Source organism: Gasterosteus aculeatus, chromosome 12 (genome assembly GCF_964276395.1).
Source record: "Gasterosteus aculeatus chromosome 12, fGasAcu3.hap1.1, whole genome shotgun sequence".
Lineage (NCBI taxonomy): Eukaryota > Metazoa > Chordata > Actinopteri > Perciformes > Gasterosteidae > Gasterosteus > Gasterosteus aculeatus.
Window position 1 is genome coordinate 9,684,992 of NC_135700.1, and position 16,574 is coordinate 9,701,565.

Here is a 16,574-nt window from a genome sequence, read left to right on the forward strand (position 1 = left end):
ATGGTGAATATTACCACTTTTTGGCCAATCTGAAGCAATTTATATTGTTCTGTTAGCGAGCAAAACCGTATGATAAACCTAGTGTGTCTCAAAGCGCACTGCCCCAGTTTCTATCAAAGTAGAAATAAGAGGCCCCCTGCATCTCCTAAATTACACAACCACCTGCTGAAAAGAAATAATACATGCATTATTTAAGTGCCTAAGTATTTCCAGAAAATGTGATGAATAGCATTTAAAAGGTAGGCTCAGAGGGAGATCCATTATTTCTGAATTACCTCCTTATTTCTGTAGTACTGTGCTGAGAACATGTTCTTATTTAGAGAGAATTCGCTTGACTAACATCCCCCACTGATATGAAAGCATTGGTGTGAAATCTATCACTTTTAATCAGCCTCTTCTTACCTCTCCCCCTCCCCTTTTTTTATCCCCTTTGGGTGAAGAATCTATTATTCATGCATCTCCTTCACTCGGAGTGTCCACTTCAACAAGGTCTGAAGTTTGGAACTTTAACAGAAGTGAAGGAAAAAATTGAGATGAGGCAACTCAATCTGGGTGCACCGACTGGATGAACATTTCATTCTTGGCGATCACGTACCGCTGGGATCCATGCAAAGGTCAAAGAAGTGTTAACGCTGGGCTTCAGTGAACGTTCCTGTGAGGATCAAATGCAGCTAAACTGCAGCCATGAGGCGGGTTCGCGTGAGAAGTACTAGAATTAAAGAGGTACTTTATGAAACAATGCTGAACCGATAACGAAGCAGGACTCCAGGCTCAGACAGTGGCTGATGGGCTTGTTGTTAAAAAGCATAATCTTGTGTGAAAAGTGATTAAAACACATTTTATTACCTTTTTTTAAATTACATCGAAATTTACATTTTATCGTGAGCGGCAGATAAAGGTTTTCATGTCTCACGGCCTAATTTTCTTTAATTAAAGTCTCTCGTGTTATCTTGTTTAATAAATGGAACATGTTAGCAACGTTGTCATTCTGTAAAGAACACCAGGTCTAAACAAGACTGTTTTGGGCTGAACATGAAGTTACTTTATGATGTAGAAAACTATACTCTGCTCTACATGCATTCCAATCAGGAGGGCTCCCTGCTGCTTTCCTTCTGTGATATCGGGTGGTCTTAAGTGCCTTTTGCAGTGTTCACAAGTGCAAAAGATTGCAAAGCACTGTGAGAATAGTTACCGGTTTAACAGTCAGAGGTCTGAACTAACTGTTTTAAATGTCTTTAATTACTCCCAGTTATACATTTTGTGTAATGATTTACTCAAAAACGGAAAAAAAGACATTGTAGCTTTTCTCTCAAATCAAGGATGAATGGATGTCCTGTGTCGGCTAATCCGCGCTGGCCTCAGTCGGTGGAGCCCCTGCTTTGTCTTCTCATGCGGCTTTTTACGGACGTCTCTGTCCTCGCAGCTGCCGAGGCTCACTGGAGGAACGGCTCTTGGTGAAGCTCATCGGGGGCCACTCTGCGGTCCTGAGGGGCCCTTGATGCTTGAGTGCTTTTTCTTCTGCTCATGAATCCCTCTTGAATAAAAGTATATACCAAACAAAAATGAACCACCTTGTGTGGCTTCTAATAATATACAATATTATCTACAGTACAACCACAAAGGCTGGATCCAAGTGATGTAAACAAACGTTTTCCTTATAAGGGCATTTTAATTGGCGCCACAATGAATTTGATACAGTTCTTCTTTGCACTGCCTGATGTGTCCATATTTACCTGTGAAAAGGGTTTCCACGGATCTTCTCTTTGCAGCGGCGTGTCCTCTTGCTCGGTAGCACGATGTGCTTATTCTGGTAAAAGCCTAATTAACAAAACTCCTGAGCTTTTGTGTGCCGATGACAAACACTTTGACTTGACCTCAGTAAGTATTCGTTTGCTGACTTTACCCCCTCCAGAGACGAGTGGTAGTGTGACAATCAATCAAGAGCCTCTCACTTCCACTAATGGAATATTGACAAATGATGACGTTTGAAATGAGTGATGGAAACCCCAAACGGCACTAAATCTATACACCCAAATGTTGACTGTCTGGTGTCAAACGCTTCAAGTCAAACATTTGTCACAGGGAAGGATGTGTCAGATTGACGGGTTGATTATTGCGAGGTTTGATGCTGCGAATAATCAATGTAGCACATCGGAGATGTTCTAGAGTGTCCTGTGTCCGAATTGATCTGAACCAGAATTGTCTTTTTTGGCCACGTATGCCAATAATATGTATAACATTGTCCTCTGGCATTATGGACCCCACATCTCCTTCCCTACAGTTCCTCCTGCTCGGGCTCCCGTTATTGTCAATGACTCGGGTTTTAATGATTACATCTGGCGGTGCCACAAATTAATTCCTGCCTCTCTGGCAAAAAGCTGTTCTCCACCTGATTATGCAAAGCAGGCCTACATTCTGCCCCTTTGAAGTGCAGGAGAAGCTGCTCAGAGATTCTCCCCCTGAGGAAACACTGCGATGTGGGGGGAACATCAACAAACCGGAGTTCACACAAAGGTCACACGATTAACCTCAACCAAGCCCCACTTCATGTCCACATCTGGACACCTTACAGCTGCGTTGAAGTCTCGGTGTTGTAGGAAATCAGAAACAAAAGCTTCTTTTCAAAGTGGAGGGAAAGTGGGACAGTCAATCAAGGCAGCTCTATAAATCCCCCCCAAAAATGATCGTGTCGTGTGACCACGGCGTAGTCGGTTGAAACCGGTGCAAGTGGCCGTTCCTATTTCAGAAATCGTATCCTAGACATCCAGTCTCAAAGGCTTTCTTGCTTCCCAACCACCGGCTTTATGTATCTAGGAAGAAAATAAAGGCGTTCACCTGAAACAACTGCCTTTCAACAGTGAGCTTTAGTCCGTCTGTTATTCTCAAAAGGGTCAAAATGTGTCCTTGTGTGTTGTATGAAACAGCTGTTTTCAAAACAACCTTCGCCTTCTGGTCTGAGCAATCACAGCCGGATGAAAGGCTTCAGCCCTGCAATGAAACAGTCTAGTTTTCAGTCACGCCACACGAGAACCGTCCGCCCACGTAATGAGCCGCTGTAAGAGATGAAATCACTCCGCGGGGAGGTGTGAGGACAGATGAAAGATTTCTGCGAGTGGGACTCGAAGCACGAGTTAATTCAGAGTAGGACAAGAAAACAGAAAGTATTAATTATATATATATATATTACTGGCCTTCCTAGTATTATGTGTCATGCAATGTCAATGTGTTGAGATTTGGATTAGTGCTGCGGCACACGGATGTTTAGAAACAAACATAAGTTAATAATTATTAATCATAGGTGTTTAGAGAGAAACTTTTAAAATATGTGATGGTGACTTAAATCCAGATGCAATACTAATTCATGACTGCAACTTGATTTAGAGACTTAAGTTATTTAATGTGACCTTCTTTTCTCCAAATAGAAATAATGCTCACAGAATAGGCACTCACCCCTAATGCAATCCTCCACTGTGGATTCATTTTTAACATTGACTTAAAGTATGATCAATTGTATCACTCAACGTGGAAACTGTTATTAATGTGAAGCACTTCATAAAAAACACGTTTGGTCGATTTCATCTAATTCTACTTGTTCTGATGTGTTGAGCCATTTGTTTTCATAGAGACCTTCAAAAATCAATCAGAACAATAAATAGCAATAATAAATAAGAAGAGGGTGGACTGCAACATCTACAAGAAAACCATTAACCCTGAAATTACTGATTGTTTTGTTTTGCAACACAAAAACGAATCAGCGTGTTTGTCAGTTTATGTGATTGAGTTCCAGGCGGTAATTCTATCCCACAGGTTGCAAAGGTTGCAGGAAGGAAATGTGCCCGCTAAGCCATTTGATTCCACGTATCTTTTGTGCACAGGAGGATGCACGCTATTTCCTTCGTCTAATCCGAGACAAAAACATGGGTCCCCAGGTCTTGCCCGGCTGAGGAACCACTAAAAGGCCGAGTCTGTGGCGATAAGAGGACGAGGGAGCGTTGTGCGGTTGCAGGGATGCATTGTGAGGCGTCTGACTACCACCAGGGTGAGTAGTCCTAAATGTAAAGTGTTCCGATAAAGGAATGCCAATCTCCTCCCACAGGTCTTCGGGTTCAGCCTCAGGACAGTCATTCAGCACTGTCTCGACCACGGCAAAGTTCTCAAAGCTGGACAGAGTGCAGGTGGAATAGACCACAACACCCCCTGGACGCACGGCTGACAGCGCGGACCTGCGAACAAATACTGCACTTAATGACAAGGGACTTCAAAAGACAAAACTATTTCGCCCATCAAAGACTTCTTACAGGACTTGAGGACTTTTGCGGGAGCCAAGTGTGATAAATGACTTATAGTGAAGTCTCTTGAGTCACTGCTGTTTGGGTGTGAAGACTTTAAGTTTAAGTACGAAAAAGGATCAACATGGTGACGTCTTTTTAAGGGAGAAGCGAAGTCTTCAGAGCTCTGTGGTGTCTGCTTGAGGCAACATGAACTGCTAATGGTTTTGCACATCCAAAATCGCTGACTTAACTCTAGAGCTGCATTGTGGGTAAAGTCGGTGTCGGGGGTTTGAAAAGGAAGGCAAAGTAAGAAAAGGCAAAGAATGCGTGAAACAAACAAAAAAAGAAAAAAACTCTAGTTCTATATTATAGTGTTGCAATTGCTCTGCGTGCAAAGGTATGGAGTAAAATGATTCACGACGGCCCGTACAAACAGAAAAATTGTTTTTCAGCCCGCCGTCAGACATTAACGGTCACGTGTCCCACATTAAGAGCAATAACGTGTCGGGCGACAGAAGGGTACACCGGGGGTAACACACAGCAGACACTCTTCTTTGTTGGGGACTGGACTCACCTGAGCAGTTGAGCCTGGAGCGCAGGCAGCCCGGCTCTCTCCTTCAGCCTCTGTTCCCCCTGCTGACCGCCACAATACAACCAGCTCCTGTCGTTGGAACACGGAGAATCGACCAAAACCTGCAACACAGGAGCGAGAGAGAGATGTGAGCAGCGCACAGCCGGAGAGAGAGAGAGAGAGAGCGTGACGGCAGTGAGCCACAGGAAGGATCGCGGGAGAAACGCAAAAGGGTCTGAAATATAATTGAAGTTTGATACATTCTCACCAGCTGTTAAAACTTCACACCACAGCTGAGAACCTTCGTCCCAGTAGAGCTTGAATCTGCGTGCAGTCGGTGTGTTCCCCGCTAACGCCTTTCAGTCTTTGGTCACACTGTGTGTTGCTAACCGCTTCATTCTGCACTTTCCTTTTTTTTTCTATATTTAGGTCCATCATCAGCCACGTTGAGTCCTTTGAAATCTACTTGTTCATTTGTCATGGCTCCTAATTTGAATAAACAGATTTCTTCTCTTTCACGTAGCTCATTGGCGTTGTGCTGTTCTCATAGATTTTAAACCACGGCCCTCGAAAGAACTGTATCCGTCACACACTGAAGCAAAATCCAGTCACATGCTGACATAAACATGACGCTCACCGGCCCCCACCTTGTCATATGTTCCCGCCTCGCTTTGCCCAAAAGATCGTCCGTCCTGTGCAGATACGATCACTCTGCTGGTGAGCGACTGGGACAAGAAAGACTCCAAGGTTTTGGCCAGCCAGTCCCGTCTCTGAGGATCAGGTTCATTGCAGCAGAGAAGTGCTGGAACACGAGCAGTGGTACTTGTTGACGGAATCCCACACAAATAGGCTATTTACGGCGGACAAATGAATATACAATGTACAAAGTAGAATAAAGAGCAAAAGCTTGAGGAACTTCAAAAACGTTTCCTAGAAAAAAGGAATTTGGTGTTTATTTGGATTCCTTTTACAATGTAAAAGTATTGGGCTATTTGAACCTTTAGACTAGCAATTCACATGTGTATGAGAGGATAAAAAATGTATAAATAAAAAATATCAATATCTAAAAACATAACAGTTTTAACTAGATATCAACCGTACCCTTTTTTTTTTTGCGTGACACAAAAAAATACTAATCAAACAGTAGTTTGTAAAGTTGTTGAAAAGTGCTTGTTTTACCTGGAGTGGCACATTGCAATATGGCTACGGCTTTGCCCCCAGGGGCCGAGCAAAGATCCAACACCTTCTCCCCATCTTGCACTTTCAAAGCCAGCACTGGAAGCAAAGAGGCGGCATTCAGGAGGAAGTACTGCTTCAGCTGGCCAAGCCTGTGAGCCTGAGAGGGAAACCGCAGTGGACGTGGATGGATGTAACACTGTAGTGAGGGACGGGACAAGCCGGGCGAGGGCTCCGATTCAAGGTCTTGATCGCGAGCGGGAGACTTGATGTCAGGTTGGAGATAGGAGTCATTGGGAGGCCACTTGGAGATGTGGCCAGGTGGCAACAGAGAGCCTTTTCCCGCTCGGCATTTTGAACGTGACACCGCTGCGGGGCCGCTAGGAAGCACCGCGGGGCCGCGCGTTTGCGGTAGCAGTGTGGAAAAGCCCTGTGATTGGAGGATCTGTGAAATGCCGGTCACGGTGCTGAAGCGGTTGAGCATGACCCCATACTGCCAAGAGCCAGGGTCCAGGAGCACTGCTCTGCCGGAAAAAAAGCAATCCAGATTCATTATTGGTGCAAGCCCAGTCTTTGTGTAAACTGAAGCAATTGTTTCTGAAAAATCTACCTTGCAGATTCCCACAAGTCTCCAAGCTCCTGACTGTACTGCTCGTCAAAGCGGTCCAGTACTGCCTGACATGAAGGTCTTGCTTTTCTTTTTGTTTCCTGCAAACAGGCAGCAGTGAAAATGTTACCTTGAGGTGCATCCAGGAAAGGCAAATAATGAGGCAGTTCCATTACAGTAAACTCTTGCCAGCCCGTTGCATCAGAATCAATGCGTCACACCTTCTGAGTCAAGGCTTCTTTTGGAGTAATCAAATCCACCAAGTCTTATTCTATTCGAATGTCCATTTTACTGGTCTTACTGTTTCAGGACACAGGAAGAGCGAAATGTGCCTTCTAGTTTCAGATGGACTTTCCCTTCACGTTCCTGGAGGCTGTAAAAGCTGCTGTACGTTTTCTTACTCTCCCACTACCCCTGGTGGATTCAAAGTGTAACATCTGTTATCAGATATATTGGGTTAAATGTGATTGGCTAAAGGTGAATGCTCCATAATCCGCACGAGATTATCTGACATATCCGGTCCAGAGGGCAGGATTAGCGGACCGGTTTAACCCTTCAGTCGACCGGACCAGGCTGAGGATCACCGCGGATGTTTACCTGGTCACGAGCTGCTCCGTTCGGCTGTGAAACCAGCGCGTGACCCGAGTGACAGTTAACAGGCCACCAGCGCGGGGACGGCGCGAGCCTCCACGTGCTGGATGTACGGGGGGTTAAAAACATATTCAGACATTTATTATTTTTATTGCGGCCGAATTGACTAGTCCTAATCTATTTTCCAAACTGCTGTTGCCCTGTTAACACCTCCGTGCGTAAACCTCAGGCACGAGTACGTGTGTCAAACCCGTCCGACCTCAACTACGACTGTCTGTCTTTAGTTCCACCTGACGGCGGTGGATTATGTTTGGCCATCTCTCCATGAGCGAGTTATTTAGGTTAGTGTATTAGCACTCTTATTAAATTACTGATTTCAAGAAGTTCTTACAAGGGAATGGGATTATTAAAACTCCGTCGCCAGGACAGATAGCGACGCAGATTTGATCAGGAATCAGGAAACATTTATTGCCAAAATATGTCAAACATACCAGGAATTTGTCTTGGGGGTAGGTGCGTGGCAGTAGACAGTGTAACAATAGACAAGACAGCAGTGCACAAGTAATAGAATAAAATAAAATAAAATGCTAATGCAATGGGTTAGTAGAATAAGGCTATGGGTTAGTATAAAATAAGAGAATAAAGTTAAAGTTAAAAATCAAAAATATTTAAAAAGTTACAAAATATTAAAAAATAAAGTGCACTATCGAACAAGTGACAAAGTGACGAGTGACAACAAAGTAACGAGTGAAAAATCACAGTTAAAGTGTCATGTGCAGTATGAAGGGCAGTGACCGGTGGAATGTTATAGTCAGTCAGTGGGGGACCGGGCTCTGTTGATGAGCCCGACTGCCAATGGGAAGAAACTGTTCGTGTGGCGGGAGGTCTTAGTCCTGATGGACCTCAGCCTCCTGCCAGATGGAAGGGGCACAAACAGGTTTTGTCCGGGGTGAGAGGGGTCGACTACCATCTTTTTAGCTCGCTTCAGAGACCTGGAAGCGAACAAGTCCTGCAGGGACGGCAGATTGAAGCCGATCACCTTCTCTGCAGAGCGGATGACACGCTGCAGACTGATGTTGAGCTCCCACTTGAGGTCCTGGGTGATGATGGAGCCCAGGAAACAGAAGGAATCTACAGTGGTGACGGGGGAGTCACACAGGGTGATGGGGGAGGGTGGGGCTCTGTTCCTCCGGAAATCCACAACCATCTCCACTGTCTTTAGAGCGCTGAGCTCCAGGTTGTTCTGACTGCACCACGACACCAGATGGTCAGACTCCCACCTGTAGGCGGACTCGTCCCCACCAGAGATTAGACCAATAAGGGTGGTGTCATCCGCAAACTTCAGGAGCTTGACGGACTGGTGATTGGAGGTGCAGCTGTTGGTGTACAGGGAGAAGAGCAGAGGGGAGAGAACGCAGCCTTGGGGGGAACCGGTGCTGATGGTCCGAGTTGCTGAGACATGTTTCCCCAGCTTCACGTGCTGCTTCCTGTCAGACAGGAAGTCTGTGATCCACTTGCAGGTGGAGTCGGGCACGTGCAGCTGAGAGAGTTTGTCCTGCAGCAGAGACCGGATGATGGTGTTGAAGGCAGAGCTGAAGTCCACAAATAGGATCCTGGCGTAGGTTCCTGGGGAGTCCAGATGCTGGAGGATGTAGTGGAGGGCCATGTTGACAGCATCGTCCACAGACCTGTTGGCTCTGTAAGCGAACTGCAGGGGGTCCAGGAGGGACTTGTAGCCGTTCAAAGGACTTCATGACTACAGAGGTCAGGTTATAATCCCATTGATTATGAAAATAGGTGTTAACTTCATCTGACCAAAGGGGAGCTTTTATTTCAGTCACTATTTATATGTTTAGCTTCCTGAACTGCATTGTTGCACAAATAAATATGACATTCCTCTGCCAGCTGCCACCAAAATTCTGCCTGGTCGGGTAGGCTTCCATCCATCCATCCATCCATCGTCAAACCGCTTATCCTGCACACAGGGGCGCGGGGGGGCTGGAGTCCATCCCAGTCATCTTCGGGCGTCAGACAGGGTACAGCCAATCGCAGGGCTACACAACCATTCACACATCTACGGGCAATTTAAAAGTCCAATTAACCTGATCCCCAGAGCATGTCTTTTGACTGTGGGAGGAAGCCGGAGAACCCGGAGAGAACCCATGCAGCCTCGACACAGAAAGGCTTGAGTGACTAAATGTAAATGCATAAAGACAGAAAACCAGTTAACTTCTGCAGTACATTAGACATGACTGTCATTTCTTGCACCTCATTTGAAAAATAAGTGCTTTCATTTACTGTGGTTAAGCAAGCCTGGACTCTAGCCCCCCCCCCCCCCCCCCCCCCTGTAATTAGGCCTTAAAGGCACCTTTGAGATGGTCTGCTATAAACTAAAAAATGCTTCAGCTTCAGATCCACAGGGGTTCATAATGTAACAGGACAAGACAGTCTCAGCATTAGCTGAGAGGAAGGAAAACTACAGGAGAGATTTGGAAGGCTTTCCACTTCGTGAGAGAGACCTCCAGTCAGCGCCAGAGTGCTGTTAAACGCAATGTTGTGAGATGAGCGGCACCATGGCCATAAATGAAGCTAGAAAATACAAAGAATCCCACCACAAAAACAAACATGATAAGTCAAACATTTTACTTCCGTTAGTGGTTGCCTATTTAACACAAACAGTGGATTGAATATACAATATAATGGCAAAACTATCATTTGAAATGATTCGGGTCTGCCAGAGTTTCTTACATCAGTGGGTCCACAATCTTTAGCTTTAAGAAACACCAATGAACAAGCATGGGCAACATGATAAGCTGACATTATCGTGCCTTTCAAGGGCATCTCAAACAACTAATTCTTATTAACATTGTGATGTATTCCTTTGCGGCAAATGCCAAACTGGTTTACATGGCAAACAGAATAAGGAATGCAACCATCAGACAGAAAAGACCCATAGCTTCAGAGAGAGCAAAGCCCAAGATGGCGTAAGAGAACAGCTGCTGCTTCAGAGAGGGGTTCCTGTTGAGAGAGAGAGAGAGAGAGAGAGAGAGAAGCAGCTGAGACACATTGGAGGTACACAATTGTTAAAAATACATCTGCAACAAAATATTGAGTGTGCAGACAATCCCGGGGTCTTCCAAGGTTGTCCATGGAGACCCTATACGTGAGTCTATCAATGAATATATTGAATGCATTTCTTTACACTCAACATTGGAATTACATTCTTCTATGACAAACATGTGCAATTAGGTATACCTCTGAAAATCCCATAAATATTTATACGAACAAAACCTACTGCAAGTCAGTGCCAATGTCCTAAGATAACATTAATTTACCTGGCATATCCGATAATAAGGCTACCGAACACTGTTCCAATGCCAGCTCCAGATCCAGCCACTCCCACTGTGGCAGCTCCTGCTCCAATGAACTTTGCGGCAGTGTCGATGTCGCGGCTCACAGCACTAGTCTGGAAGCCCCGCACTGCCAACTGCTGCTGGGAGGCTAAAACGCCCTGTGGTTCCAGAAGCGAAGCACACTGAAAAATGGACAAAAATAAAGTTACAAAACAGTACAGGGTCAGAGCAGTATTAAACAACTTTCTGAAACATGTGAAAGCCCATTGATGAATATATAACCAAAATGTCACCAAGGGCTTGCAAGTGTTGCCGCTCAATGTCCTTTGCTTTTGTTACCTCAGATCTGAAAATTGCAGGTCGGAGCTGCTTCATTTATCTGGAATACCAAACATTCTCAGCCAATCTGTCGCTATTATACTTTATTTAAATTCCTCAAAAAATTCAGATGGACACAAGTTCTGCTTTTGCTGACAACGCAAAATCTAAAGCAATCACAGCTCCATCTGTCATTGAGTCATACCAATTTTCAAATTCATACGATATGTAATGGAGCTTGTCAAACACACACCTGCACGATTCCTCTTTTGTTTCCATGTGTGCGAGAAACAAAGAAATGGGATTAGCAAAGGAGACAGATGGAGCTGCGATTGCTACAGGGTGCCCTTCCTCTGTGAACACTGTAAGGCAATAAATCTGTTCTAAGTCAAAGCGCAAATCGCTCCCTACCTCAGCTTTCCTAGCATCAGAGCCTACCGCTGCTGCCAGTGGTCTGTACAGTGCCCGGGATCCAGCACGGACCTGCATGAAGAAGATTAAGAACAAATATAGTTGACAGTCGCTCCCCGATAAAGAGACATAATATTTGTGTTCAAGCAGGTGAATAAGTTCTGAGGTTAACGTAGACGAGCAGCCTGCAGAGTTTCCCTCTTGTGAAACTAGACAAGTGCAATACTGGAAGTGTTTAATCCCCGATAAAAGAGACATTTGCAACATTTTGATGTCACTTTGGAACAGCCGTGTGTGGAAATATAACAAAGAAATTATAAAAATATAAACTTCTTTGTGCACTCTTTCATATGGGGGTGGGGTTGGGGGGGCGCACGCCCCCTGTTATAATGGTAGGGGGGGCGCGCAGTGTGCACTTGCATGCATTAAATAATGATATATATATTATTAACACCTCTGATCGGGGTCAGGTTTCGACCATCTGTGGGAGCTTCTCAATGAACGAGACAAATCTCTTTTGTACTGAATGATGTTGGCTTCAGAAGGGGGCCACGGGGGGCTCCGTGGGGCTGAGCTCCCGGGCGGTGCTCACAACAAGGACGTCCTTGCAGGCGGACTGCTAACGCTAGCGGACTTTAGCAGGTCAAAGACGGCTAGCTTAACGCTAACGTTAGCGTGCGAGCTACGTAGCTTGATGCTAGCGTCAGCTAGCCCAAACGACGCCGCCGGGAGCTCGGCCGTCGTGCTGCACGCTGTCACGACTCCGCAGTAAATGAAGCGGTTTCCCCTCCGTTCATCCGCGCAGCTTTACTCACCAGAGAGGGCGTGGAGACGAACTTAGCACAGGCGTACATGACGACGGGACGAGGTGGTCAGGTCAACCTAAGGAGCCGGCGACGATTCAGTCTGCAGGCGAGAGAAAGACACGCGTTACAAATGACGCAGCGGGACGCACCTGTGGACGGTGTGCGGACGTTAAACGGGAAAAATGTGACACGTTACGCGCGCACACACACACGGACGGACACACGTAAGGTCAAGATTAGCTGCAAACCGAACAATGTCGCCAAAAGCTAGATTGGTTTCGAAATCTGAGGAGCAGAGTGCTGCTTTGGTTGGAAGAGCTAAACAAAAAAGGCACCGAGTCAAACACAAGCGTCACGTTTAGCGTTAAATGTGTAGCTCACGCACGGGTCGTGACAGGCGGCTAGCTCTCACCGGTTTGTAGAGGTCGAAGACACGAGATGACTGCGCATGCGCGGTGTCATTTTATAGGGTAGACTTCCGGTTTCCCGATCTTATACCATTGGACGCGTAAGTGAGGTGGATCGTTGTGATAGTACACGTTTACACATTATGATGTGTAAATGGCTTTTCAATGAAGTAAACCAGGACTTGTCGATTTATGTTTCACAAAGGGACGAAGCAGAAAATACCGTTTCAGATATCCAAACTCTAGTCTAACAACTAAGGCCACAAGATGGCAGCAATACACCACGAGGAGTCTGATACCTGGAGAAAACACGCTCATTTCTTTTTGCAAGGAAATATAAGCGGACTTGATTTCAGACATTACAGTTGGAAACATAAGCATGAATAATACATACGTGCCGTGTGTAGAATTCGTATGTGCTCATTGCATTTGGATACCAAACTGTATAATAACAAAATAATAATAATGAATTAATGTGTGATGTCAGCACCGAGCTCCCACAGACTAAGGGAACATTGCACATATTACATGTGCAACTACCCCACATTTAAATGAAATTGCATGCTTTTTTTTTATAATTGTAGCATTGATCTCCTCCTTGCAGCGACCACGATGCTTCGAAACAGATGGAGAGTATATGCAAATATATATTATTTTAATACGGCCATAACAGCCTAAATACGCTCTAAACATTATCATCTCGCATCTCTAAATTGATCTCCCAAACTCGCATTAATCATTCATTTCACTTTGGCTTTAAGTGGGCTTTTCCTCTTCGAGGATTCATCCCTGTCGCCCACACAGAGGTAGACTCTCCATTTGGTGAAGCGGAAGGGAGATTCCTCTGCTGTACCAATCATACACCCCCTCCTCAGTATGATGGTGCCGTTACGCACTACTATAATAAACGGAGACGTGACTTTCTGGGGCGAATCCCTGCTGACGTCACTCCCAGACCCATATAAATATCCCCAGCAGCGCCTCTGATCTGATCAAACGAAACCGCTTTTTCGAACTACAACTCCTCAAACCCAAGGATTATTGGATTCCCTTGTTTGGCTCGAATTTGCAGTAAGTATCTTTTATTACCTAATAGTTTGAGGCGTTTTATTTTGAGATAAATTGATTAACGTGGTCAAATCGATATTTCAGAAACACAATACTGTATTTTCCTTATTATAGGCTACTTAGCGAAATATATGTTTTAATCATACAACATGACTTAAACGTGTGGTATCATCTTTGACTATATTTTGACTAATCCCACCATTAGATCTGCATGTGAGTGAACATAAGAGCACCGACTTAACGCACGTCCCACGTATCCACAGATCCTCCGTCAATGACTTTGAACAAGGGCGACAAACTGCGGATCATGGACCGGAGAAGAGGAAGCATGCCGTTCCCCATGACTCTGCCCAACCTGCACAGGAGAAGCATGCCTGTGGACGACCGGGACCTGCGCGCCACGACGCCAGAGACCGGGCAGACCGAAGACCTGTCCAACCTCCTGCGCTGCACGTCCTACTCCCCGAACGAGCAGCACCGAGGCAGCTACGCGTCGGACTCCTCCGACTCCGTCATCTCCACCAGCAGCGAGCCGGAGCCCCCGGTGCACAAGGTGGTTCTCCTCGGGGAGCACGGCGTCGGCAAGTCCAGCCTGGCGCGCGTCTTCGGAGGGGCGGAGGACGCCTGTCACGACTGGGACGAAGCAGGTAAATGGTGATGACGGCTCACAGCGATCCACACCGCCTGTTGTCTGTGAAGATACAGTGTGACGATCAGGACTGTCAACGTTTCATGTAGTCAACAGAATACTGAATGGCTCGAGATGCCATTACTTACTGCTTTTGGGATACAATGTTTAAAGAATGAGACACAAAGCACAAAAGCTTTGGAGGCCACTTATTTAGTATTTTAACCAAAAAAAAACACTCATCAATGAAGACGTGGGTTTGTTTGATTATAAACTATTTCAGAATTATCTATGAAAACGGTTTACATGATGGATTAGGGAAACATTGCAAGTTTTAGCTTGAGTGCACAAATATGGATTATTGCTATTTCCATCTACAGCGAGGCAGCAGCTGTCAGAATCTCACCCAATAGCATAATGTGAAGGGAAATGATCAAACACTAACGATGGCTTGGTCACAGGCTGTAAGCAACTCGCTTCAGTGAGATGTAGCAAAAGACTTATCCTTTTACATAAAAGATGCTCCTCCTCTCTGTCAGTGTGTGTAATATTACCTTGTTTCGTTCTTCAGGTAACACTTATGACAGATCTATCGTGGTGGATGAAGAAGAGTCATCCATTGTGTTGTATGACATCTGGGAACAGGTGAGTTATACATTATTCATCAAACGTTTGCTCCATTTACGTTATTTCATCAATATCACATTATGGAAAGATGCATCAGCCACATTTGATGCTGAACCTGGTTTTTGTTTCTCTCTTGAAGGACAACAGCCAGTGGCTGCAGGACCAGTGCATGAGGATGGGTGACGCCTACATCATCGTGTATTCAGTGACAGACAAATCAAGCTTTGAGAAGGCCTCAGAACTGCGTATTCAGCTGCGCCGGGCCAGGCAGTCCGAGAACATTCCCATAATCCTCGTGGGCAACAAGAGTGACCTGGTGCGGTCCAGAGAGGTGTCTGCAGATGGTAGGTCACAATGATTCAGTCATTTTGAACCCAAAACGTACCACAGATGATGTGTTGAGATGATATAACCTTTAAGCTCAGGGGACGGGGTTTAGGACGTTTGGTTGCTTGAATTCAGATTTAAAATGTATCATTTGAAGCTAAAATGCTGTTTTTGAGGCTTTTTGTTATCAAATCTTACAGTAAGCCTACTGGTCAGGCTTTATAGCTTCGGTACAGCCGGCCATGTTTCACTTACAGGCCTACACCTACTTTCAAGTACCTATAAAAGCACAATTTTGGAAAACTGTTATCCCTACATAGGGTTACTCGTTCCCTCTTTAAACGGTGATCTACTTCAGCTCCCACCCTAATGTGCCGCCACTCAAAGTTGTTTCTCCATATGTGCTTTATCGCAGAGGGAAGCGCCTGCGCGGTGGTATTCGACTGCAAGTTCATCGAGACGTCTGCGTCCCTTCACCACAATGTCCATGAACTGTTCGAGGGCATCGTCAGGCAGATCCGCTTGAGGAAAGACAGCAAGGAGGAGAACGCCCGACGCATGGCCAACTGCAGGCGCAGAGAGAGCATCGGCAAGAAGGCCAAGCGCTTTCTGGGCCGCATGGTTGCACGCAAGAACAAGAAGATGGCTTTTAGGCAGAAGTCAAAGTCCTGCCATGACCTAACAGTTCTCTGAGGAGCAGACGGGACAAACGGACATTTTTTCTTTAACCTTTGAAGACCGGCTGCTGTGTGTGTTTTAACACTAACCCCTAAAAGGACAAAAAAGAGCTGTACAGGAATATATTTTTATTTTCTAGGCACCAACCAAATGCAAAGAGCAGACAGAGTTATTAACAATGACACTATTCAAGTCATATCATGACAATGGTGATAACCTGCATGAAGCTTTACAAACGGTTATTTTCATTTTTTTTATAATTTCTGTTTGCATTAAACATGTTGCTGTCATAATATGGCGTATGTATGAATAATCCACAAAGGCTTGTTATTTGTAAAGAGTTGCACAGATTGCCTTGCTGTTGGGTTATTGTTGTACTCCTTTATTGGAGGAGAGTGATGTAAATACTAGAACATAAATAACGTGCAATGCAACCTGCGAATACATCTCATTATCCTATTAAGACGTGTTAAAAAGAATCCCAATACTTGGTCATCTGGAGTCATATTTACTTGAAACGCGGTACGCAGGTTCGTGCCCCGGCCAAGTTATTGCGGACTAAAGACGCGAGAGAACTGTTTTTCTATGTTGTTCTATAACATTGAATTCAGAATGTGAATGTATGAGTAAAGCAATAAGTTATATAAGTCTTGTGAACCTCAACATTGTTTAGAAATTCTTTGTTTACGTTGATTTCCTTTTTCAATGAAATAAAAACAAATCCTAAAAATTCTT

The 16,574-nt window shown here is 45.1% G+C and overlaps 3 protein-coding genes and 1 long non-coding RNA gene across 7 annotated transcripts; 1 reads left to right on the forward strand and 3 right to left on the reverse strand.

Moving 5' to 3' along the window:
- Positions 1 to 1,220: 1,220 nt before the first annotated feature.
- LOC144385305 (uncharacterized) lies at positions 1,221 to 2,553 on the reverse strand. The gene is made up of 2 exons (XR_013451530.1): positions 1,734 to 2,553; positions 1,221 to 1,534 (listed from the first exon to the last, which is right to left on the reverse strand). It is a non-coding gene; the product is annotated as an uncharacterized LOC144385305 (long non-coding RNA).
- Positions 2,554 to 3,376: 823 nt separating this feature from the next.
- On the reverse strand, positions 3,377 to 7,540 carry nsun3 (NOP2/Sun RNA methyltransferase 3). Of its 4 annotated transcripts, none has more exons than XM_040167099.2 (6): positions 7,223 to 7,540; positions 6,629 to 6,726; positions 6,022 to 6,542; positions 5,490 to 5,644; positions 4,846 to 4,964; positions 3,377 to 4,223 (listed from the first exon to the last, which is right to left on the reverse strand). In XM_040167099.2, exons 1-6 carry the CDS (start codon positions 7,343 to 7,345, stop codon positions 3,887 to 3,889), a joined length of 1,353 nt encoding a protein of 450 aa, XP_040023033.2. In that variant the 5' UTR covers positions 7,346 to 7,540; the 3' UTR covers positions 3,377 to 3,886. The 4 variants fall into 4 exon arrangements, with proteins under 4 accessions (XP_040023033.2, XP_077941232.1, XP_040023046.2 ...); XM_078085106.1 differs by having other exon boundaries at positions 6,022 to 6,537; positions 7,223 to 7,489; XM_040167112.2 differs by having other exon boundaries at positions 5,480 to 5,644; positions 7,223 to 7,480.
- Positions 7,541 to 9,844: 2,304 nt separating this feature from the next.
- On the reverse strand, positions 9,845 to 12,537 carry LOC120835683 (ATP synthase F(0) complex subunit C3, mitochondrial). Its single transcript, XM_040204831.2, has 5 exons — positions 12,490 to 12,537; positions 12,114 to 12,204; positions 11,299 to 11,370; positions 10,552 to 10,751; positions 9,845 to 10,234 (listed from the first exon to the last, which is right to left on the reverse strand). The coding sequence occupies exons 2-5, from the start codon at positions 12,150 to 12,152 to the stop codon at positions 10,120 to 10,122; spliced, it is 426 nt and encodes a 141-aa protein (XP_040060765.1). The 5' UTR covers positions 12,153 to 12,204; positions 12,490 to 12,537; the 3' UTR covers positions 9,845 to 10,119.
- rrad (Ras-related associated with diabetes) lies at positions 12,483 to 16,569 on the forward strand. Its single transcript, XM_040204817.2, has 5 exons — positions 12,483 to 13,582; positions 13,843 to 14,226; positions 14,779 to 14,852; positions 14,974 to 15,178; positions 15,577 to 16,569. The coding sequence occupies exons 2-5, from the start codon at positions 13,854 to 13,856 to the stop codon at positions 15,852 to 15,854; spliced, it is 930 nt and encodes a 309-aa protein (XP_040060751.1). The 5' UTR covers positions 12,483 to 13,582; positions 13,843 to 13,853; the 3' UTR covers positions 15,855 to 16,569.
- The last annotated feature ends 5 nt before the right edge of the window (positions 16,570 to 16,574 follow it).